Source organism: Cervus canadensis, chromosome 5, assembly GCF_019320065.1.
Source record: "Cervus canadensis isolate Bull #8, Minnesota chromosome 5, ASM1932006v1, whole genome shotgun sequence".
Lineage (NCBI taxonomy): Eukaryota > Metazoa > Chordata > Mammalia > Artiodactyla > Cervidae > Cervus > Cervus canadensis.
In genome coordinates this window covers 91,487,327-91,513,031 of record NC_057390.1, presented here as the reverse complement: position 1 = coordinate 91,513,031, position 25,705 = coordinate 91,487,327, and the positions used below count along the sequence as shown (strand labels likewise).

The following is a 25,705-nucleotide window of genomic DNA, read 5'->3' as shown; positions in this document are numbered from 1 at the left end:
TCTCTTAGTCATGACAGACTGAGTATAGATTACCTGAAGTAGGCTCTCTCTCAATAAGCAGAGTTGCAGCTAAAGATTTGTGCATTAATTGGGAAAATTGCAAATCAGGTAGTCAGTGAAATAATTCATTGTCACATCCAATCAATAAACTTTGTAAATCAACTCATTTAATTCAAAAAATGATCTATATAGATCAAGCAACCAATTAAACAATTAGCATACACTTTGCAATTAATTAATTTAAGCATCAATCATATCATTTAAACTCCAAATTTAAGCCATAGAATTTAGAATCCTACCTCCTTGTGAACTATTAGGTTCAAACTCTCAGTGCTAGCAGATCTGCAGTTTCACGATTGAACTTTGGTGCAGGGTATCTTCAAGCATTTTAGTTATTTCAGTGTTAAATTTTCTTTATGTTGGTGCAGTTTCCCACTCTTTTTCAGCAAATTGACTTTTTATTTTCCTCAAAGGAGAAGAAGTGTCAATTCTAAACTGGGCAGAGCTGGAGTCTGGGAGTACTGACTGGACGTTCTAGGGAAGTGAGACAAGTCCAAAAGTGTTGATAGTTGAGAAGCTTAGTTATCTACATCAGGATAAATTGGGTCATTTGCTTTTACTGCGTTAAGTGTCCTTGGTGTTTAGAATCAGATCTATCAAGAGAGCCCGATATTCTTCGGAAAAAGGAGAACAGTAAAGACTGTCTTGGTTACCCTGAGCACTTCTTCTGAGCTAGAGCACAGATATTTTCTTAATCCTGAACATAAATCAGAGGTCTGTGACTCCCTTCAAATAATTTTTCCTCCTTTATAGTTTTGTCTCTCTTTTATGATATTTATTTTATTTACACTTATAGCTAATGTAGTACTTCCTTCCCCCTGCTGCTATTCACTAAACTTCTTTTGAGGGTCTATACTCAAATCTCGTCTTTGATCTAAGGCATTAAGTCCCATGTCTTACATATAACAGATGCTCCGTAAATAGTCACTGGAAGAATAGAACAGTGTTAACATCCTCATTTCACACTGTGTCTCTCCCCCTTCGCACTGCTGTGTGTGTGTTTTCTCTTTATCGGAGGGAGCAGGGTTTGGGAGATCTCACTGCACCCAGGCTTCAGGGTGAGGAGCAGCGGTGTCTGGGCTGGCTTGCCGTCCACCACACCTCTGGTCTCTGCATCCCTCCTGTACCCTGGTGTTCACTTACCTCTTTGATTTCCCTACAGTGACAATGTCAGTGCCTACTGCCTGCATATTGCCGAGGATGACGGGGAGGTTGACACAGACTTTCCCCCACTGGATTCCAACGAGCCCATTCATAAGTTTGGCTTCAGTACTTTGGCCCTGGTTGAAAAGTATTCATCTCCCGGTCTGACATCCAAAGAGTCGCTCTTTGTTCGAATGTGAGTATTGACACTGTTACTTATCTCAGTATCTTACCTCTCTGCCTTTTAGGGTTTTGGATTTGATTTTGGTTTTCTTATCAGATGAATGATATTTTGTATCTGGAGAGTGAACATGAAATGATGACTTCTGGAGAGATGGGGACAACATTTGCATCTTATTCCAGGCCATTGCACCTGGGGTAAATTGTATTAAGTCTGTCTCAAAAGTTGTGTCTATGTACCAAGCCTCTGGAAATATTGGGGCACTTCGGACCTTATGAAGGAAAAATTTGATGTTTTCCTCTTTCTCATCAAGGAATCCAAACTGAAAATGTGTGTTGCAATCACTTCTCTTTTGTGACTTAAAATATTTCTTTTTCTCTCCAATTTTGTTCAAATCAAATTTTATTTTCTTCTCAGTTGCCTTCCTTTAGACTGAGCAGAGGTTCTTAACCTGGTCTGTGCCTTTGGTAGTCTGCTAAAGCCTACAGAAGCCCTTCTCAGAAAAGTGTTTGTAAATGTAGAGAATAATATTCACAGAGTACAAGAAAATCCAATTATATTTAAATAGTTATCAAATTATTAAACAAATTTGTGATATATGTACTAGCTTTATCAATACATTAAATGACAAGATCCAGAGGCAGGTCTAACAGTAACTCCTGAGGTCTCTTGTTTCAAGGTAGTAATAAGTATAAATGGTACTTGAGGCATCTGCCACAGCTGTAATGACGCTGTTTCTGTTCATGACAGAGTCACCAGTACTGCTCATAGAACTGTGATTTGTTGACCACCTTCATAATTCCAGGAAATATCAGAAGTTAGTTAAAATAAAAATGTGATTTTTGTCCACTCATGTCTGTAGAGCACCTGAGTCTTATACATATGTCCTGGTTGTTAGGGGAAAGCCTGCATTGTCTTCTCAGTTTAAGCTTTTCTAACAGGGGCCGTGACATTGCCCCTCCTGGCCATCTCCTGGGGACAGTAGTGGTCCCTTTGGCACCCCCTGCTGTTCGTAACCAGCAAATGCACTGTGGAGAAGAGGGATCCCTTTAGAGGGCTTTCCCCTGTCTTTTAAAAGCATATTGCCTTTGTTTCAGATTTTTTACTAAAAATAGGATTATGCTACCTAGGATATATGAGTATTTTGGATGTTTCTACCCTTGAGCAAAGAAAGAAACCTGAGTGCCTGGGAGTGAGTCGGGGGTAGCTCCTCATGGTCATTTCATCCCTACCATGAAGTCATGTTTGGTGTATATAGCAGCAAAGATTTTTTCCTTCTTTTTACATTTTGGAGGGACTAAAACAACAACTTTAAAGAATATTTAAAGTAGTTTAAAAATTATCCAATGATTCCTCCATCCCAGTATAATTATTTTCATTTTGGTATAATCATTTCCATGTATATATATATTACACTTGGAGTTCTAGCATACATATTGTGTTATTTTTACTTAATATTATATTCCAAATATTTTGATATCTGTTCTTAATTCCTGCAATCTACATTTATTATGTAATGTCTCAGACCTTTGATAAAAACCTGCAGCTGCTTTTCTAACAAACTGTTGATCAGCAAAAATTAAGGGGCTACAGAAACACTCATTTTTATGCTGTTCCTTTTTGGGCTTCATGCAAAGGCAATTCTGTGTAAATGTACAGTTGACTGTGGTTTGGAAATCTGAAAATCAGTCCATCCTTGTTATAAAAAATTTTTTTCACAATTTTAATTATATTGATGTTCATATTGTATAAAATAACTCACTTAGTAAAGTAGTACTTTGATTTTTCAGGGGAAAAAAATCAAAGAGACAGCCCCTTATTCTCATGGAGCTTTCTGTCTAATGGGGTGACAGTTGTCAAACAAACCATTCAAATGTGATGAGCAATACAACAGAAAAATGTATGAGATGAAATAGATCCCTGTCACAGGGTGTTTAGATTGTTTCCTTGATTTGGTTTTAATAAGTAACTCTTTAAAGATAGTCCTTATCTATATCCCTTTTGTTCCTGTTGAATAACTTCCTTAGGAAAGTTCCCTCTGAGTAGGATTATTGGTCAAGGTAAAAAACATCTTCAGATTCTCACTTTGTATTGACATACATAGCCTTCTGAAGATGTATCCATTATAGTGCTACCAATAAAGTTTGTAAAACCATCTTTTCAGCCTTACCATCACAAAATGTGATGTGTGCATGCTCAGTCGCGTCCAACTCTTTGCAGCCCCATGGACTATAGCCCACCAGGCTCCTCTGTCCATGGAATTTTCCAGGCAAGAACACTGGAGCAGGTTGCCATTTCCTGCTCTAGGGGCTCTTGCCAACCCAGGAATGAAACCCACATCTCTTGCATCTCCTGCATTGGCAAGAGGCTTCTTTACCACTAGCGCCACCTGGGAAGCCCTAAGATGTCATTAGGATTTTTTTTTTTTTTTTTAAGGTATATGTAGTGGAATTTCAGTAGCAGTAGCTTCTGCTTGGAATTCTGTTGTTTATTAATAAGTCACTAGAAGCATTATTCTCATTAGCGCACAATTTTTGCTACATAAATACTAACATATGATCATAGTAGTCTTTTGATCTGAAAGTCCTTTCTAAAACAAGCACTTTAAAAAGGAAAATTAATTCTCCTGAAACTTCAGTGTTTGCCCAAAGTTGTTTTATTATAATGTTACTTAAACACATACAGATGTAAAATGCTAGTTACAAATTCCATATCTTTTTGCAACCGAAACAAAATTATAAATTAAATGCAAATAAAACTATAGCATTAATAAAATACAAATTAACAACATTAATGCAACAGATGATGTTTTGTTGAAATTAAATCACTGATGTTGGGTTTAACGGGTGTTAAATGTTTTACTTGTCAACTTGAATTTTTGATTTTCATAAGAAACATCAGATTATCATATTATTATTTGTCCTTTTAAGCAATGAATGTATTTTTAGATATTAGTCCATTATTTTAATGGGTCAGTTGACTTACAGTGCACACCTCCCCAATTTTAAATACTTCTTAATGGAAAAATAAAGAACATTTCTGCTAGGATACCCAGCTTATGCCAGTCCTGCTCAGGACTCCCCTGTTTTATTTTATTTATTTATTTCGGCCATGCCATGTATCTTGTGAGACCTCAGTTCCCCAACCAGGGATTGAACCTGGGCCATGGTAGTGAAAGCCTAGAATCCTAACCACCAAAGAGCTGACTTTCCCTGTTTTAAAGTTTGAAGTCCTAAGCTCAAGAGCTCCACACTCCATCCTGGGTGAACCAGGGTGATGCATCATCTTACTTTCTGCTGTTGTTAATTAGTGTTTCTGTAGATGGGCTCTCTGCCTGACTGATCCTGTGCACAGTGAGACTTGTACACACAGAACATGAATTCTTCAGAGATCAGCAAGTCTGGTCCATAAAGAGCTGTGTACACTTCTCCCATCACTTTCTGTATTCTAACAGTTTTTGTATGCAGCTTGCACTGCCATTTAGCCTTTCTGCCTCTCTTATTGATGTTAAATAACTAGCTGCTGGAACATACAGTCTCCCAAATCTTACCAGCTTACCCCACATGTTGGCAAACTAAAGGATGAGATGGTAAATATTTTAGGCTTGCAGGCCATACAGTCTCTGTTACGCAGTTCTGCTGTAGTAGTGTGAAAGTAACCATAGACAAATACATAGATGAGTGGATGTGGGCTTGATTGGTTGACTCTGGCTTGGTATGTTTTGGCTTCCCGGGTGGTACTAGTGGTAAAGAACCCACCTGCCAGTGGAGGTGATGTAAGAGACATGGGTTCGATCCCTGGGTCAGGAACATTCCCTTATTTCTGGTTCACCTCTCTCTAATGAAGGCTAAGGGGCTCTTCCAGGCATTTCTCTTCCAAGCAATGACTCAAGGCTCCCCCAGCTGGATAGAGACCGGGAAGCCTGGAAAACTGGGAGTAGCCTGTATCTTTCTCTCTCTGCTGTTTAAGTCACTGTATACATCCATCTGTATAACTTTTTGCTTTTCAGTGAAAATCATACATGCATGATTTTCATTGAGCTAAAAGCACAATTTTTAAATTCTGAAACTCAAGAGAGCCTGTGAATGCATCTGTTGACCTTGGGGGCCCTTGAACCTCAGGTAGGAAGTACTGCTGTCAGAAAACTAGCTCAGGCCCTGGTATGTAGGAAATACTACATGGTTATGATTTGTTGTTTTTATCAGAGATTTGTCAGTCTGAATAATTCACCCTAAGGTGGACATGGGGTGTAACTTTTCTTCAGGTTATTTTTTATTACACAATTAATTCATGTCCAGTACAGAAAAATTAGAAAATATGTCTCTTCTTAAAAAAGAGAATTTCAAATTTCTCCTTGTTCCATCATGCAAGGATAATGACTTATTATATTATATAATGATTTACATTTAAAAAGAGGAGCTAGTTAACTTAAATAAATCCCTAATTGGAAAAGTGTTCTGTGAAAAAGAGTGTGGAGGTGGGTGTTCTTACTGAATTGAGGCTACACTGGTCTTTTCCTCCAAGACCCTTGGGCACCAGGAAGCCCCTGGAAATAGAGTTGTCATTAGGGGAAGGAGAATGGATTACTCTTAACGAAGTACAAATTAGGAACCTGTTAGTGAACACTGCCTCCTTTACCAGATCAGCAAGCGGATTTCTAAGGTATCCATTGTTCTTGATTGATTTTGTACAAAGCCAATATATATATAAACAGGAGTCCCTAACTTGCTGACAGCTAGCTTCTCTGAGCCTAAGCACTGAAGTTGACTGTCAGGAGTATGGGAAGGGAGAAGTAGGGGACAGAGAGCTGTGTGAAGTGACGCCTAATAGTTAAGGGCTAGATCTCAGCTGATTTTCAACATCCAAAGAAGTGCTCCTTACCAGCAATGACCAAGCCAAGGTCTGCTATGCTGTTGGACAGGTCAGATGAGGGGTGGACAGGAGAGGAACTCACATTGTCCATCTCTTCTCATCCTCCAAAAGTCAAAGTGTCAGTTGCTCAGTTGTGTCCGACTTTTTGTGACCCCATGGACTGTAGCCCGCCAGGCTCCTCTGTTCATGGGATTCTCCAGGCAAGAACACTGGAGTGGGTTGCCATTCCCTTCTCCTGGGGATCTTCCTGACCCAGGGATCAAACCCAGATCTCCTGCATTTCAGGCAGATTCTTTACCAACTGAGCCACCAGGGAAGCGCAGTTAGCCCCCAGCATAGGCTAATTCCATCAGAATTTGTGACACTGAATTGAGTTTAAAAAATGGCGGTGGCAAAAGCAATGTGTGTGGTGTCATTGCGTTACCTTTGTTGACATTATTATTTCACACTGGCATCCTACTCTGAGGTGGGGAAGAAGAGCTTTAAGAAAAGAAAAATCAAAAGCAATAAAGCAGAATCCTCCTAAATCAGAAGTCAATTAATTAAATTGCCCTGCCTATATATGTATTTTACTTGGGCTTCTCTGATAGCTCAGTTGGTAAAGAATCTGTCTGTAATGCAGGAGACCTGGGTTCAATCCCTGAGCCGGGAAGATCCCTTGGAGAAGAGAATGGCAACCCACTCCAGTATTCTTGCCTGGAGAATTCCATGGACAGAGGAGCCTGGTGGGATACAGTCCATGGGGTTGCAAAGAGTAGGATACGACTGAGTGACTAACATTTTCACTTTCATATGTGTTTTACTTGCAGTGTTTAATATATCAGGTGGATATGGGAAAGGGGCTGTTTTAACCAAAAGCTGCAGAGCATATAGAATTCAGTTAGGATTTTGCTATTTGGGAAATGGACTACTGGCTCAGCATTGGAGGGCCTTGTACCAGAAGCTGGGCTGCCCTGGGCGATGTGGCCTAGAGGGCTCCCAAAGATGGCTGTGGCTTCTCTTGTCTGCATAAGGAGAAAAATGTTAGCTGCTTTTTCAGAAGGTATGCCCTAGATTCATTGTTCTTTCTGTATGAGGGCTTTCAAAAAGGGTCTCGGTGGTTTTAGTATACTTTCTTTACAGTATACCCCAAGTGACCAGACCTTTACAAAAAGATATCATTAGTTTGAAAACTCACCTGCTCTTATGTAATATTGCCTTGAGAGTCTGGAGGGGAGGTGATGGGGATGGGGGGATGAGCATTTTTGTACACTCAGTTTGGTGCCCCTCATAGCTTGTTATCTCAGTTATTCCTTATAAGCAGCTCACCTTTATAAGCTGAGGATCAGAGACAAGTGTTACCCAAGGTCAGACAGTTTGGTAAGGGGCAGGGCTAAAATAGGGCAGGGAATTTTAAAAAAAAGGTGCCTGTGTTCTTTGTAATCAGGCCTGACATTATGTCTGTAAATTATCCTAGTTATTTATTGTTTGCTTGAGTTGTAGAGGACCAACTGTGTGTTGTTTCTTTTCATTCTGTTGTATTAGCAAACATTTTCATTGTCCAGATTGTCCTCATGTATGGAAACGTAACATATGTAGCCTGTTTAATTTTGTATTTGTAAATCTGACTTGATTTCCTTTTTGGCAACAGCTACTGTCTAGAGAAAAGAAAAGATTTTTCTTTGTGTCTGTTTAAAGTGACAGGAATATTGGAACAAGTAATAAAGATGGAAAGCATTAATTACATACTTCTAAGAATTTAAAGGTCAGACAAGCTAAATATGTATGTTTTGCTCCCTGGAATGTCTGTCTGTTGAAATGGTGCCAGGATAGCTTTGTTCCTACAATAAGAGCCCATATTTTAGATAACCATCAAGTTACTCTGGTATCCAAAAATTATACCAGATTGTTGCTTCAGTTGCTATGAATCTTAAAAGTTTGGGACTCACGTTTCTGACATTAATGTGATTTGTTTCATGATCCACCCGCTTGGGCCATGTTTAGCTACTATGTCTCATTTTGATTTCCTCTGTTCTCCCCTCAGCTTATGTTGGAGTCTGTCAGCTGCTGCTATGTACATGTCAGGCTAGTGACTTGTAATGTTTATTAATACAATGTCAGTCTTGCTGTTGAAAAAACCGTGATGCTTTCTCCGAAGGTTGTGGTAGAACGAAGCGTTTGATTTCCAGATCCTGTCTGCACTGCGTGGTGGATACATTCTCAGATGTTATGCAGTTCACTGACCTGACAGTTGTGGACCCCCGCCTGGGACCCCATTTCAGCAGGACATATCTGAACAGAAACAGTTTGCAAAACTTTACACACTTAAACTCCTGCCAAGGCAAACTGTTAGCCACTTGAGTTTGTTATAAATACCCAGTGGCAGTGGTTGGAAATAGCCCACGGTGTGTTTTATATTCTGAACTGAATGTGAATGTCTTTGCGGTTATATAGAGTAGTAAATAATTGAGTTTGATTAGGGAGAGGGACCTCATTATCCCCCACCTGTGCCCAGCTGGAAGGGGAGGGTCGAAATGAAGCCATTAGCTGTCTCTCTTACTGGCATCTCAAAGAGCTCAAATACATCTGTGTCTTATTTTCTTTTCTGGCACAATCAGTCGAGCAAGCTAAGCAGGCATGACCGGATTTGGCAAGTCCCAAGGACTCTGGCAAAGACACACAAGGAGAAGGCGGAGGGGCAGTCATTTTGGCTTCTCACTGCCCATTAGTCTAGTGAGTTATGTTTTTGGAAAATGTCTGTTTTGAAAAAGAGTACTTTGTCCAATGTCAAACATCACATACGCACACCATACACTTTGATCTTAAAAAAAAAGATTTTTGTCAGTGCAAGGGGAACCAAAATGTGGCATTCACACTAGCGTAAACTCTCTTTATGGATAAAGTAATATACCCAGAGGACTTGCTTTAAAGCGGGCATGCTGCAGTTATTACAGGGCTTTCTCCTGCTCATATATTTTCATTTTCTACCTTGAAGCGCTCGAGAATGAACATGCATGGAATTGGGACCAAAGCAGGCTGGGAACCAAAGGGTTGCGTCTTCATCAGGATTATGAACTGGTCAGGCCTAGAGGAGGGGGCACTGCTCCTGTCAGCCTTATCCCACTTCCACAAACTGAGGCTGTGGCTCAGGAAACCAGGACCTTCTCCAGGGGCTTTCAGAAAAGGGTCTTGTAGGTCACATGCTGAGTCTGAGAGTTGGGACATTTACAGTCAAACTGAATTTGTTACAGTGGAAGTTGACCTTCACCATAGACTAGTCAGTGGTTCCATTCTGGAAGATATGTTCCCTGTAAGTCTCTTTTTGTCCTGAGTTCCTCAAACTCCCTTTGGCTATAGGGAGGTTTAAAAACACAGGCTTTGGGGTCTGGCAAACCTGGGTTCAAGTTCTGGTTTCTCCACTTGTTAGCTGCGAAACTCCAGGCACATGTCTCGGTCTTGCCGGACCTCAATTTCCTCCATTATTAAATGGGACTGATGATAGCACCCACCTTTCCTGGGAGGATTAAATGAACAAAATCTATACTCAATAAATGTCAACTATTGTCACTTTTCATCATTGTATATATCACTTCTTTGTATGAAGAAAAGCTGATAGTGGTATTTTGTGTCCTAAGTTACTTCAGTCATGTCCAACTCTTTGCAACCCCATGGACTGTAGCCTTCTAGGCTCCTCTGTCCATGGGATTTTCCAGGCAAGAGTACTGGAGTCGGTTGCCATTTCCTTCTCCAGGGGATCTTCCTGTCCCAGGGATCAAACCCAGGTCTCTTACATCTCCTGAGTTGGCAGGCGGGTTCTTTACCACTAGCTATTGGGAAGCCCAATAGTTGTACTGTCTATTGCTTATTAAGTATTTTTTATGAGAAGTATTATGTTAACTATTTTAGAAGTATTTAGAAGTAAGCTGTTACAGAAAAACCTGAATGAATGTTTGGCCAGCCCAGTATTTAGCCCTGAAAACAATGTTGTAGTCTGAGAATTATCCTCTTTTTGTAGATGAGAAAACTAGAAGTTAGGGAGATTATATCATTTACCCAGGGAAGGCAGAGCTCGGACTCCAAAGCAGGCTCTATCCTAGAACTGCCTTCTGGTGTCGCCACCATTGTTTCAGTGTGATGTAGAGATGAACAGCAGCTATGTGTTGAGACATCTCCACTGAGAAGCTCCTCTGACGCACCCCCACCCCTGTGTGCTGGGTGAAATGCCTCTGTGTTTTGGCAGCGTTCTGAGCTTGCCCTCATCTCTGTGCTGACCATGCAGAACTGTAATTCTTTCTTCTTTGTCTTTCTCTCCTGCTGGACTGTGTCAGTAATACTTGGGTTAGGGACCATACTGTTGACCTCTGAATCCAAAATAGTGTCTTGAATAGATGACTGACCTCAAGTATGTTCCCTAATGTCTCCAGCCTCAGTTTTGGCAAAATGGATATAACAATAGTGTTTATTTTAGGGTAGAATAAGTTAATACAGATCTGAAAGGCCTACCACAGCACCCAACGTGGACTACTTGCTCAGTAAGTAGTAGACGCTACTGTTATTGCTGTGTTTGTTGACTGATAACCTCTTATCTGGGTCTGCAGATCCAGATGCTCTTAATAAATCTCACTGGATTTCTCCACCTTGTCACCATGATTTTTGACTTCCACCAACCCCATCCAAAGTGGAGTTAAGCTGAGGTAGAACATGCCTACTTCTCCAGTTTACTCTCTCAAAAAGGAAAACCTTGAAACCGGAGCCCAGGGTGCCCTTCTTTGAGCTTCGGGGGATTTCGATGCCTGGGCCGGAAGCGCTGTACTGATGAGATCCCAGTGCTGCCACCGTGCCCAGCAGATTGCGCATTGTAATGAACCTGTGTTATCTGTTATGAGGGTTGAGATCCATCTCCCCAAATAAGCATTGTCTGCTGGGGGTTTAGGGGAGACGGGCTGACTGGGGCCTCTTCTCTTGGGGTGAAGACTTGGGACGAGGGGAACACGCGAGAAAGAACACTGTAAACTCCTGCTGTTTGCCAGCCTTGGTTCCAGGTGCTCTGCATTTGTTGTCTGTTTCATCCTTCTGACAATTCTGTAGGCATGTGGCCTCATTTCTTGGACACAGCTGAGGTTCCCACGTGTTAAGACGAAATTTCAGTTAGTGATGGAGCCAGATTTGAACCAAAGGGTATTGAACTCCCAGCCCATGTGTTTTCGTCTCCAATATGTTGCCTTCCAACTTGGGTTCTGATTGCAGCTCTGCCCCTATAAGCAGAATCTGAGCTTCTCGGATAAAGACCTGTGCCCCTGCCTCTTCTCTGTCCCCTACCACCTCTAGGTTAATGTCTAGTGCAGAAATGCTTGTGTCAGGTTAATGCAGGTATAAAAACTTCCCTCTGGTAACCAAGTGGTTTTGCACTGGGACAGAGCTGAATTCCTCAAGTGAGTAATCTTTTTTTAAAATGCCCATACGCTTTTTCAGTGGTTACGAGACTTGACAGGGCCTAGGTTGGAACTGACTGGAGCATTCCTGGCAGCAGTCAGCTCCCTGAGGTGGCGCCTCGCTCTGAACCCAGCGCCAGCAGCCCAGGGGCTGTGGAAGGGCAGCTGCTGCTATTCAGTGCCCGCCCCAGAATGCCCTGCACGGGCAGAAGAGAAGCCATCTGTCCACGAGGGAGGAGCAGTTTCTGAGCTGAGAGTGGGTTTGTAACCCATCCATCTGTCCATCCACCCGCCTGTCTGTCCAAGGCCGAGTCATCCGCAGCACGGGTCACAACCCTGGGACTAGAACGCAGTGCGGTGAGGAAGGGAGGCAGGGCTGGCACCTTCCTGCCTGCTGCACACATTTCCCCCTGAGATCATCCTCTCCTCCATCTCAGACCCAGTGCCCAGCATTAAATAAAGGCAGCTTTAAAGGATGTATTTCAATAGACATTTTAGAAAGCCCATAAAAAACCCTGGATATGAAGAAATGAGGCATAAAACCCAGACTGTTTGGAAGTCAAGCTGAAAATTGTGGTAGCAAGCCTCTATATCCATTTATTAAATGGGAGCATCACATAACAGTTGCACCTCCATGGATTCTGAGAAGCACCTCGATCCGGTCCCCTTGGCATCTTAGAAACATTTTAAGTCTTGTAGACTTGGGACAGGATCTGAGGTTGGCATCCCGTCTGTCAGGAGAGGAGCGAGTGGAGTGCGAGGCTGACCCAAGGAAACTTTGATTAGGTCTGGCTGAGCGTGCAGGATGCAGGGGTCACAACCTCTTTCTCCTTTAAAAGGTGCTTGTTTTCACCACCACGGAGCCCCCAAGCGAGAGCCCGCACACTTGAGAAGGCACATTCCGCGCACCGAGCGTGCCCCTTCCCTTCCCTGTTGTTTTCATTTTCCTCTCATGAACCCTGCTACCCTGGCTTCAGCACGGAGGCTGTAAAGGAAGATGGAGAGCCGAGTTACCTCAGAATGATCACTATCGTTAACATTCACGGGTGGTTCACTTATCATTCCTGACTGCACAGACATGGCAGCCGCTCGGAAGCGTCCGCAGGTGTAGCATGGTGATACATATTACATTGTGCCACAATGGATTTATGTATTCTGTAACAAAAGAAAAGTGTAATGAAAAAATACAGAAGGTAATCCTTTATTCCTCCACCACACAATTTATCAGTAATGCCGGTGGATGATAAGCGTCAGGGATTTCCTCTGCATGCTTTAACCTTGTCACCCAGGTACGTTTTGGTAAAATGACAGAAAAGTACAGACGAGGGATTTTCCTCCGTTCAAAAATCTTTTTAAAAGGACACTTTTAATTTATGGAAGTTAGTCCCAACACAAGGCCTCCTTTCGAGCTTTTAGTCTGCCTTTGCTGAAAAGATAAACGTACGGTTGTGAAATAATGCTATCAGCCAGCAGCAGATTAGGCGAGAACCATGAGCAATTTACAAGCCAACTGAAATCTACAAGAGTTGAGGTGAAACCCGGAGCAGCTGGAAGTTCGCAAGATGCAGCCCAAGACTAGTTTGCAAGTACCCGAAAACTGGCGTTCCCTTTTAGGTCCTTCTCATCCATCGCCCGACATGTTGTCACAGATGGAGCACATACTGACTTCTGAGGAGAAAGCAAGGGAAGGCAGGTCTGAACGCGGACGATTGGCGTTTGTTCCAAACACACACTGGCCTGGCGCCAGAGCAAATACCCGCAAGTTTATAAATGCACCAGGCACTTTACATTTCACAACTGTTGCCAAAGTATCACTTACTACATAGCTCCCTAAATATAGTTTTCCAAAAAAAAGAAAAGAGCTATTTCTTATTTTGCTTTGATCAGTAAAATAAACTTTTAAAAATTGTTCTGGGATGGGGTCCAGCTTCTGAGGTAAAGAACGGCCGGGGCTCAGGCATGATTCAGTAACAGAGTGTTCAGTAAAATTAGCTTGACAGTTCTCAGGCCTGCTGTTCGATAGCAAGAACTTGACCAAGTTAAAATGGATGATCGTGCTGGCTAGACCAGCATCGGCTTTTGCTTTTTAACAAATGGAATGTCAAGGATTAAACAGCAAGCCTTATGGAGAGGGAAGGGGGTGGAGATGTCTTTGTATTAGGGAAGCAAATTGGGTCCTTGGTTTTGAGATCAGCTCCCATCCCCCGTGGAAAGCCAGCCACCTGGTTGGTTCCAAGCTGGGTTGAAGGCCCCTTCCCAGCCTGTCCTACCATTGGGAAGCTTTTCCATGGCTTAGCTTGGGACTTGGCTTTTCTTTCCGATTTCTTGTCAGTATGAAGTTCTGCCATGTTTTTTGGCTGTGTTCCGTTTTGAGATTCTTGGTGGGGAAGTGGGAATGCAACCAAACTCCTTGTGGCAATTCCCATGTTCCATAGTTGGAAACTTGGGTCCCATTTGTTACATGAGCTGCTTGGAATTGGCCTGTTTTGTTTCGGTGCCCAAGCATAGTGAGTAGTGTTTGTGATACTTGCTTTTGCAATTAACGGCCTTAGTGAAGTTATATCTCACCCAGGGATGGGCTTCTTTTTCAAGGGTACTTGCCCCTTACCGTTTTTTCCTGTCTAGATGACCCTTGCACCCCAAGTGTGATTGGCTAGAAGCTTATAAGTAGTGTTATTATTTTGTCTTGTAATTATTTACTCCAGCTAATATTTTGCTTGACCTTCTAGGACTAAGTAGATTAAAACATGACTACTGAAGTATACACAGACTGTGGTTTGTTTTTTTTTTTTAATTAATGCTTCTTTATTTATTTGTTTGCCAGCTAGGAGGAGTCTTTGTTTTCCTTATTCTGAATTGCTTTGGGCTATCATATCCACCCCTGTGCCCCCCACATTGGGTTTACCAAGTAAAAGTGTTAGTCACTCAGTTATTACTCTTTGTGACCTATGGACAGTAGACCTCCTGGCTCCTCTACCTATGGGATTCTCTAGGCAAGAATACTGGAGTGGAGAGCCAGTCCCTTATCCAGGGGATCTTCCCGACCCAGGGATCGAACCTGGGTCTCCTACATTGCAGGCAGATCCTTTACTGCCTGAGCCACCAGGGAAGCCCAGGCTTCCCAGGTGGCCCAGTGGTAAAGAATCCATCTGCGAATGCAGGAGATATAGGAGACGCGGGTTCAATCCCAGGGTCAGGAAGATCTTCTGGAGAAGGGACTGGCTCTCCACTCCAGTATTCTCGCCTGGGAAATCTCGTGGACAGAGGAGCCTGGCAGGTGACTGTCCACAGGGGTGCAAAGAGATGGACGCGAGTGAGTGACTGAGGACACATGCATGCACCCCGCATTCCCCTCCAGTGCTCCCCGAGCTTTAGCATGATGGTGGTGTCTGCCTGCAGTGACACCTGCTGACACAGCCAGGTCTATCATGTGTTAGTCCTTGCTACAGGATTTTGCTCGTAGCCCACACAGACCAATTGGATTCGTTTTAAGATAAACAGAAAAATCTTCCCTAATTCTGCCCTCTCTTTCACTTGAAACTGTTCATATTAGAATGCTTTTCTCTCTCTCTCATTAGAAGTAGGTTTATAACCCATTTTTTAATAATTGACACTTCAGTGTACACTTATTAATACTTAAACTCAGTGAAGACTGCATTCACATCCCTTCGGCTGAATATTGGTGATGATTTAATATTTGTCTTTTCCTGCAGAAATGCTGCTCATGGATTCTCCCTTATTCAGGTGGACAACACAAAGGTCACCATGAAAGAAATCTTGCTAAAGGCAGTGAAGCGAAGAAAAGGATCCCAGAAAATTTCAGGTGGGACAGTTAAATCACACCCTGGCAGTAGAAGCTTAATGCTTAGTTAAAAATGCTGGGTGTGGGTGTGCATGTAGGTGGGTGTTTGATGGCTGCCTGGATTGGTTCAGATACCATTGCTAGGTTCAGTTAGCAAATGTACTGCAGAAAGTGATTTTTAAGCTGCCCTTGGGCCCAAGGAAGGAATTGGGTCAGTGGCATATGTGAGAATATTGTATTCATGTCACTTATGGAAGCTTCTTCATTAATTTGTGATAGATTAAGACAAAGCTACTTGAGCTAACTGTCGGTTGGTGTAAAGCTATGTAGAAAAACTGCTTTTAATTTCATGTTTTCACATAATTTTCCATGGAGGAAACTTCTGGTTGCTAGTGTTTAGGGTATGGAATAAAACATGTTTTCATTTTTACCAAATGAGAGCAACTGTAAAAAAAGAAAAAAAAAAACTTTTTTTAAGAAATCACTCACAAACAAGTAGCTGTTAATCACTAATTCCTCATTACCCAACTTTATACAGAAAATAAGATCATGGTATTAGCTGTAATATTTAAAGGGTACAAGAAAAGAAAATATTCCCAGTATTGAGAAATATTTTGAGAAATAGCTCTAAGATCTATCATACCATAGCCAACTTTAGTATAAATCTGCCTGTCTGTGACATGTCAAATATCTGAGCTTTGTAAACAAATGAGACTTCTTAAACACCTTTGGCTTATGTTTCAGAAAGGGCAAAAAAGCGTGGCTCAGGTTGAAGAAAATAGTTTTGTGTTCCTTTTAAGGGGAGGAATATAATCTGTTCCAGATTTAATTAGCTATCTTCAGATGAAAGCTGAAGTTTTAATAAAAGTTAGAAGAGATAACACAGTGAAGGACACGGATGAGCTGTCTCAAGGCCATATTCCAGGGGAACGATAAGAGCTGTAAAAAATGGCAGGGGAGAGCAATTGAATGGAGCAATGAAAATCTGATTCTCATAAAAAAGAGAGAGAGAGAGAGATGCTGGTAGGGCGGTTGTAGATGAGACCTGCTAGCGTCTGCAGGCAATTTGGACGCTCGCCAGGAGTCATTGTTCACCCTCGGCTGTGGCGGCTCTGTCCAGATGTGCCAACTGCACGTTTCGGCTTTTGCCAGCTGACTGCGCCGTTTGATAACCAGCTCTCTGGATGCCCATCACTGGCCGCAGAGATAGAATTAAATGATGATGATCTTCCCACAAGTTGGGAGAGGAAACAATGCATATAAATCTTGATTTCATCTCAGCATGAGAAGTCTTTATCCATCATCACTCATAATGAACAAGTCGTTAGCTGGGATGAATGGTGTTCTGGTTTTTCCAAACACCTCTTTTGTTCATTTTTTGGGTGACTTTTATCCATTGCATGGGGGTCAAACCTCTTTGCATTTAAGAGATGATTGAAGAGGCATAGCCTCTCCTTCCCAGGGGAAAGTAGATATTTGGGGGGTTCTAGGTGCCAACCTAATAGCATTTAAACAGCTTCAGTTATTTACAAATGTTAAATGAGCATTCATCTACCTTTAGGATCCTGGTCCTTTCCTCTTGTTTTTGTTCCTAAATTTTTTGTATACTAGTTTATGATATATTTATTATATTCTAAGATAGCTTTATTTTGAATCGCCCAAGAGGAGGTAGAACTAACTTTTTTTACCTTCTGAATAGAAATTTTGCTGTTGCAGATTTTTTAGATCATGAAAGCTCATGAACTCACTGCCATAAGCTGAACCAGTGTCTTTCCCTCTGTCTCCAGCTGTCCCTGTCCAATTCCAGACCTATTTATCTGTGTCCATCTCCAGCAACCATGGTTATCATACACACATTTATTTATGTTCACTTTTGTGCACACATCCCTGCTGTTTCCATCAGAATCTTTGCCGTATCACTGGTGAAGAGTTTGGACTTGTTGTCTGAAGAACAGTGATCTGCATTATTTATTCCTTTTCATACTAGAGAAGTCAATTGAGATTGATGCATTTACATAAATTACTGTCCATTTTCTTGATCCAAAAGGCTTTTAAAAATAAGAAGCTCTTTCTGTTGCTTTGTTAAGTCTGGTCTCAGGAAATAGAAGGATCTCCAGTTTGGAAACTGGATGTTTATTTAAGGTTAGCTCGGTAAAGGCAGAGTATGTTCTGTGTCTTTGAAATTTGTATTGTGTAGTGGACTTGTTTTGGAGGGCGATTAATGAAGAGGAAAATCCTACTATCATAGAGAAAAGCACAAGTACATTTACTTAAAAAAAAAAAGTCTGTTAATGCTCACAGTTTGGCTATGAAATACTTGTTACTTACCCATCCTGACACCTAAACTTAGTCATGAACTTGGTGGCAGGAAATGCCAGGTTAGAGACCCTCCTTCTGCCCTTCCTAAGTCTCTCCCACAAGGACCTGCTCAGTCTTTGCAAGAAGGTGCCTACCCTACCTGGTGTTTGTCTCAACCCTCTCTTCAAACGGCTTTCACCCGATTGAGCACAGAACAATATTTGTCTCTGCTACTTTTATTTAACTTAAGTGAGAAGGGAGAAATACCAGTTAAGATTAGACAACATGTTCCATGTGGGGTCAAGAGTTCTTACACTATTTGTGCATTAGTGGTTAGTTGTACTAGACCAGGATTTCAGAAATCCTTTGCTGGGCTGACAGTGAACTTGAGCTGCTTCCTCACAGACCTTTAACATCTCTCATCTGTTTTTTCCAACTGACCATACAACTCTCTTGTTTAATGATAATAAATTGAGAACTTAAACTATTTCTTTATTAAATCAGGCTGTGGGCTTAATGACCATCCTGGTGTTTAAATACTGTGTTGCCCTTCCCCTCTGGCATTCCCTCACCAATTTTCATTTATGGAAAATCAAAAGATGGTACATATTTGAGCAAAAGAATTCTTCTTTGTTTAGGTGAATAGCTTTGTCAATGGAAACCTCTAGGGTTTTATTATAAAATATTTTTGCTTTTTATGGATAGAATATCATTACAGACACTTGTAACTGATCTAAAATTTTGACTTGCATTATTTGTAATTATTTCATCAAGTCATAACTGTTTATGAACACTGCAGGGTTTTGCTATTAATATTCATGTACTGAACTTATAGTAATCTTTTCACAGTGTGTTCCAGTCAGTTCTCTGCTAAGGCCCATTTTTTAAGACCATTTTTAAATGTCTCTTTTAGATTCTCTCTCTGGCTTTTCATTTTATTACTGACCCACTTGACATTTGGAATCTACCTGCATTGGCAGAAAAATCCCCGCTGTTTAAGAAAATTATAAATGAATAATGTGGTTTTAGAAGAATTAGCAGAAACTTCTTTACTAACTTTAAGTTGGGTGGGTATGTTTTTGACATAATGAAGAATAGCCTGTCAGATACCTTTATTTAATACTGACCTGTTGTTTAGTGAGTAGAGGCTTTATTTAGTTCATCAAGTTCTCCTTTCATCAGGTTCATCCTCAAAATCAGTAATGAGCTTCTTAGTATTTTGTTGTTGTTTAAAATATTATTACCAGCCTCCTAAAGTATAATGTTGGGTATGACAGAGGCAGTTGAGAAATGGAGGTAGATACAAATTCAGGTTTAACATTGATGCAGAAATATAAGTCTCTGTGAATCTACACAGAGAGAAGGCTTTGAAGTAGGTTTTTCTAAGCAGAATAGTTTTCTGGCTCTATTTGGAGGTGTTCTTCTTTATCATTTACTGAAAGATTGAACCAGAAGCATATTAACTTTTTTCCTTCCTCCCTGTCCATTCTTGCCTTTTAATGTGAAAGACAATTTTTTATTAGCCTGAAGATCCTTTTTGAAAAGTTCTTATAATATTGTTAATAAGACTTACAGCACTCATTGCTACTTTTCTCGTAGAAAGTTTCACCTAGAATTTGAGAGAGAAATGTTAGCTTTGTCAAGTGAACTCCCTCTTAACTTCTCTGTTCGGAGGCACAGACCACATTGTTGATTGCTAACTTACTGTGTTTTCACTTGCCCCCTAGAATGTCACCAAGGGGATAGTCTAGCCTAGGACTTCTCAAGCACTATTCCCTAAAGTACCACGAGGAGCAGAGAGTCGGGCAAACATCTCACATAGGGTGTGTGGGCTTCTGGTCTGAGGGACAGCCAGTCATGACATCATTGGATTCTCAAATTTTATCTTAAAAATTCCCGTAAGATGTAAATATCCGTACTGTATTTGTAGCTACGTGTACATTCACTCCTCATGTCCTCTCCTGGGTCAGACCTGTGCTGGGGGCAGGGAGACAGTGGTGAACCAGACCTGTAGGGCCCTTGCTGAAGAGGAGCTTAAGGGAGAGGAAACGGAAGGGGCTGAGAGCTAGAGGTTGAGATGCAGAGGTACTCACTGCTTTTCCTGGGATGGCCAGGAAGTTCCTCTCAGAAAAACTGACATTTGAATTGTGACCTTCACATTGAAGCGGTGAAGAGTTGGGGAAGGGCAGTATCTTTCAAAGCCTTGGCTGTTAAAGGCATACTGCTTTAATATAAAAAGAACATTTCCATTTACTTTGCAGTTAGTTAACTTTCTGCTCCTCTCAAAAAAATTGTAGTGAAAATGATCATTGAATTCTTCCCTGTGCTTGCTTCATACATCATCTTAAACATAAGCAAGTCTTTCCTTTTTTTACCTCCAGAATATATCCTAAATTCAATCTTTTCCATCCTCATTGAATGAGTCCAGATCACTGAGACCTCACCTGGACAGTTGAACCAGCCCCTTGGCTGCTTTTTCCTGCCTCTGCTCTTGGCCCCTCCACTCTCTTGCCTACAAAGCAGCAGACAGAGAGGTTTTTTAAAAATATAAATCAGATAGTATCTGCTCCAAACCCTTCAATGACTTCCAGTTGCATTCCGAATAAAATCCAAACTTCTAACCACTGTGAAATACAGTGAGGCCCAAAGAGGGAATGGGACGTACAGAGGAAAGAACTGGAAAGCAGTACAGAGTTGATGGTTGCAGTATGACAAAGAAGCACAGATCAGGCCCGGAGCCTGGGAAGCCGAGGTAGGGACTCACAGCCTGTAACCTCAAATAGACCTGCTGGAATAGACTGGCAGCACCTGAGTCAGCCTCTGACTCTTCCTGCAACCTCACATGAGACACCTTACTTTCAGGCCAGATAGGCCTAGACAGTTATATACAATGCTACTATTAAGAATGTTTTAAGGGGATTTGTGTATCAGGGAGAAACTGGTCCTTCCCCAGGATGTACTCTAGCAGGGTTAGAGGTGATTTATTGAGTGCCTTTGTGTACTTACAGACAGCATCTCGTTTTATCTGCACAACACCCCTAGACGGGAGATCTTATTGTGCCTGTTTTATAGATGAGACTTTAAAGTAGGGGGAAATGTGCATCTTAGAAATAAGGAGCTATGATAACTATATGTGTAATCATACACTTTCCTCTCTCAGCCCCCCTTTCCTCAGTTCTCAGAGAAGTTAAAGTTACCCAAATTTCCCCAGTAAGCAAATGACAGAATCTTAAATTGGAGCCCAGACTTTTTTGACCTCAAAGCCCGTACTCTTTTTATTGCACCATGTTGCTTATTAGAACCCTAATGGGAGAACAAATTTAAAATTCTGTAAACAGAAATGTTCATTGATTCTAAGATCTAAATGCACCAGGGAAGTGCAGCATTTAAAGGAACCCTGTGGTGAATCTGGATATAAAGCCAGGAATTCTTTTTGTAATTGCACAGTTTATCTGTATTGGTGTCAGTTTTAATGTTTTATGTCTAGCTTTCTTAAAGCAACATACACCTGTCCTGAGCTGCCCTTTGGAAAAGGGAAGCCCATATGTTTTAGATGGAGTAGGGTTTTTAACACTCTCCTAAGCTAAAGAATCTTCTGGCTGTAAAACTGAACAGAGTCCTGCTTCTCGTGTAACTGTAAAGACAGAAAAACCCAGCCACCTTCCTTTCGTGGAAGTAGTTTGCCAACCAGAAACACAGACATGTACTTTCCTTATGCTGTAGCAAATAATGCTCTTTTTAAAAAGGAGAAAGAAAAGGTAAATGGGACTGTTTAAATGTTCTTTGTCAAAGAGGCAGTAATTTCTGCAGAAAACTTCTCCTCATGAAAGAGTAAGGAATCATGCAGATGTCACTCACCTGTGGGAGTTGGATAAGCAATAAAGACCTGATGCTTGGTATCCAGTGACCCAATAGGAAAATAATACAGTAAATGTGGACTGCCAAGATGCTTACAAGTCAGAAGTGGCCCCTGCAAGGAGCTTGGAGTTGAATATTCCCCCTGCCTCCTTTCTCTGCCTCTTTATCTTGTGGTTTCATCTCACCTGAGCCTCCCCCTGTCTGGAGTGCTCTGCGGCTCCTGATGGATCTTCTTGAGTATAGAGCAGAGCACGTTAAAAATGGCATTGCAGTCGACTATTTTATCCAGAAAGCCTGGAAATTTAGAGAATTTATGTCAAGCAAAAATCTTTTGGAACCACTTTAGAGACCCAATTATTTTAGAAGGGTGTTACGAGCTCTCGCAGCCGCCACATCAGAAAAACTCGAAATAGATCATTCGCCAAAACTATGTTTGACCAGCATTTACTCTTCCTACTAGTTGCTAATCTTTCAGAAGTTCCTTTTCCATCACAAAATCTATTCATTCACTCCATCTGGGGCAGTCACGGGCATGGATTAGATTAAAGGGGAAAAAAAAAAATGGAAGAGAAAAGAAAAGACAAAGACTCCCAAGAAGCTCCGTGAGGGTGGAGAGGGCGCATGCGTTCTGGAGTCAGGGACTTTTCCCAGGACCCACTAGGGACTAATTCTGAAACCCTGATCATTTAATAATAGCACTTCAGGAAAGAAGAAAGAAATACTACTATATTAAATGTACATATGGATTGTAAGCTGTATCCTGATTTTTAAAATGTTTTAAAATGTGTTTTAGAGTAAGAAAACCGAATGTGTCATCATGTACTTACCTTCTGAGCTTTCCATTCCTGAGCTGTAACATCCTGAGAGGATGGATCAGGGGCACCGTACCAGAGGCCTTGTGTGCCCGAAAGCTCGGAATGGCTCTGAGATACCCTGCCTAGTGCAGTAATCATCATCCAGTGCTGCCTGCTCCATTCTAGCCACCGTATGAGAAGTCAGGTGGAAAACCTGATGAGGAAACAGACAAAAAAAGAGACACTAAAATATGGTACGTGAGCTACTAAAGCAGCACAGATAAGAGAGTGCTTAAAGACTACCAGCTGAGGCAGGCGTCTGAGAAAAGACACTCTGGAGTAAGTAATTTGACAGCTTTTTTTTTGAAGATTAACTAGGACTTTGCCAGATGGGTAAGTGAGAAAAACATGCCAGGCAGGGGTATTCTCAGGTGTAGTCACAATATTCCAAATTTCTCGAGCAGGGATGGGGCAGAGGATAAGCTACTAGGCAGGGCTTGAGCCGATCAGGCTAGGCTTCTACTTCTGCTCAAAACTAGAAGTCCATTGATTTACTGGGGGGCAGTTATGCCGAAGGCACTGTGTAGGCACCAGGGATTTCACAGAAGCCAAGAACTGGTCCTTACCCTCAAGTCGCTTACTGTTTAGTGGGGGAGAGAACCAGGCATTCCCAATGCCATGCAAGTGCTGGGTGGAAACAGACATAGGACCTGGGTGCACACAGTGGAAGGGAAGCCCTGGTCCAGTTTCAAGGAGTCAGGGAGGACTATCCTAAGCAAATACTCCAGCTGAAACCGGAAGGTGAGCAGAAACTGGCCAGGTGAGGAAGGTTGAGAAAGAGCTCTTCAGCAGGAAGAATAAAGTAAGAGCACTTCATGCCTTCTGGAAACCGCAGGTGGCTCAGTACAGTGAGGTGGTGGAGTAGGAGGAGCTGGGGGGGTGGGGGGGATGCGGCTCGAATGGTCGTTTGGGACCAGATCATGTTTGTAAACTGTGCTGAATTTGAATTTTATTATGATGACAGAGGTGAATCATTGGAAGGAGAGCGATATAGTCAGAATTTCTTTTAGAAAATGTGCCATTGTATAAAAATGGATTTGAGGACACGAAACAGGAGGCTCTAGAGGACTCTGTCCAACAGGCGCTGGGTGTGGAGACAGTGGGTGGTGCTCAATTCAGGAGGCAGAGGGGTGGACACCATGGTGAAGTCTCATTTCTTTTATTCAAGCTGAATGCACAGTTTAGGGAGAATTGGAGCTGCCACCAGGTCTCCTGGCTTAATATTTAAACAAGGTGGTGGCAGAAGATAGGCTTTTAAAGAGTTGTGGTCTTTTTTTTTTTTTTTTTAATAAATTTAAATACTGGTTGAAAACAAAATTCCAACTTTTTGGAGGTGTGTGAAGTAAAAAGTGAAGGTTTCTTCTTTGTTGTGAACCATTTGGTTTTTTATTCACTTCACATGCAGGTATACATATAGGCTGTAAGTTTCATGTGGACAGGACCCTGTTTTATGTTTTTCTTTAAATCACTGAATACCTACCATCTAGCAGAATGCCTGTCAAATAGAGGACACCCAAAAAAGGTTTGTTAAATGAACTCATGAAAAATGTATCCATGTCATTTAAAAATAACACCCTGTAACAGGTATGATTTTGCTTTTTTTCTTTTTTAACTCAATATTGTGTCATAAGCATTCTTCTGTGTTAGAGTGACTACTGCATTTTTATCTTTTCAGTTAAATTTATTTAACTTAACTCTCTATTGGTGGACATTTCGATTATTTCCAAATTTTAAGAATTTAAAAAACATTGCAGTGAGCAATCTTGCAGGAATATTCATTGCACATTTTTGCTAGGTTTTAAATTTGGGATTGTTGGTCAGAGGTTTGTTTATTTAAAATGTTGAGAAAAACACACTTCCCCTCAAAGTATCTACCCATCCTTGGACACTCCAAGAGTACGTGCAAGCACCTCTTTCCTCACCTTCTTACAGCGCTGGATGTCGTCAGTCTTGAACTTTTGCCAAGCTGATGGTTGGCAGTCAGTTCAGTTCAGTCGCTCAGTCATGTCCGACTCTGCGACCCCATGAATCGCAGCACGCCAGGCCTCCCTGTCCATCACAAACTCCTGGAGTTTACTCAGACTCATGCCCATCGAGCTGGTGATGCCATCCAGCCATCTCATCCTCTGTCGTCCCCTTCTCCTCCTGTCCCCAATCCCTCCCAGCATCAAGGTCTTCTCCAATGAGTGGATAGGTAGTTTTAATTTCCATTTCTAGCTTTCTAACATAATTAAGCATTTTTAAAGTTTTTATTAGTAACTCATCTTCTAAAAGATAGTTCTTACATCAGTTAACTGTTTAAGTGGGAAGAAGGATTGAGAGGAAGTCTAATTTCAGAAAACTACTGTTAAGAAGTGCCTCCAGAGTTTAGATACAATTCTTCCCACCCCACCTACCTCTTTCTTGCCCACGCAGGTCCGCACGCACACACACACACACCAATATGTAGAGGAAGGCATGCATCCAGGCCAGGCCATTTTACTTGTTGCCACCTGGCCATTTGTTCACCAGCAGATCTTTTTTTTTTTCCCCCCTGTGTTTAGAGCGAACTGATAATTAGCTGGTAATTCACAAGACTGCGCTTCACCTTATTTGATATTTTTTGTTGTTACCTGCTTGATTTGTTATCAAACCTAGGTTAAAAAACAGATTTTTTAACAGATTTTTTAATAGTTTTAGTCTGGTACATAATATATAGTACTTAGAAAATGCATCATACTGGAAATCAGAAATGTAGACAAAAAAGCTGTCACCCTTTAAGAGGTGTAATTTGGGGAGGCATGTTGCAGGACGCGTCTGGCAGCTTTATGAACAGCACCAGCACCAAGGGCAACTGCAGGGGGTTAATGGGGACCCTGCATCATTCCTTGCCATGTGCCTGGTGAGTAAACTCTAGAAGTTCCTGGGAGTGGTGGCAAGTGAGGAGAAGGCTGCAACCAACAGTCAGGGTCACAAAGTGGGGATGACTAATTCACTGAGGAGATCGTTGAGACAGATGTTTAATTAGCTGAAGTCAGAGTGGATAAATTGGGAGAGGACTGCCTATGCAGAGAGATGCCTTTTCCCCTCATCTCTCATTTAACTGTATTTTGTTTGTTTGTTTGTTTTTTGTCCTTACCGTTTTCTTTTTGAAGATAACATCCTCAGAAACAGGGAGAGCAGGAAAGAGGGAGTGGAGGGAAAGTGACCTTTGTTTACACTTACTGAACAGTTACCATATTCTGAT

At 41.6% G+C, this 25,705-nt stretch overlaps 1 protein-coding gene across 10 annotated transcripts in view; it reads left to right on the top strand.

Moving 5' to 3' along the window:
* The window catches only part of MAPKAP1 (MAPK associated protein 1), a 227,890-nt gene that overhangs the window by 121,155 nt on the left and 81,030 nt on the right, over nucleotides 1-25,705 (top strand). For all 10 annotated transcript variants that reach the window (XM_043469569.1, XM_043469561.1, XM_043469562.1 and 7 more), the window contains 2 exons: nucleotides 1,223-1,399; nucleotides 15,381-15,490. In XM_043469569.1, the coding sequence (XP_043325504.1) occupies nucleotides 1,223-1,399; nucleotides 15,381-15,490 (287 nt within the window). The remainder of the gene's footprint in view (nucleotides 1-1,222; nucleotides 1,400-15,380; nucleotides 15,491-25,705) is intronic.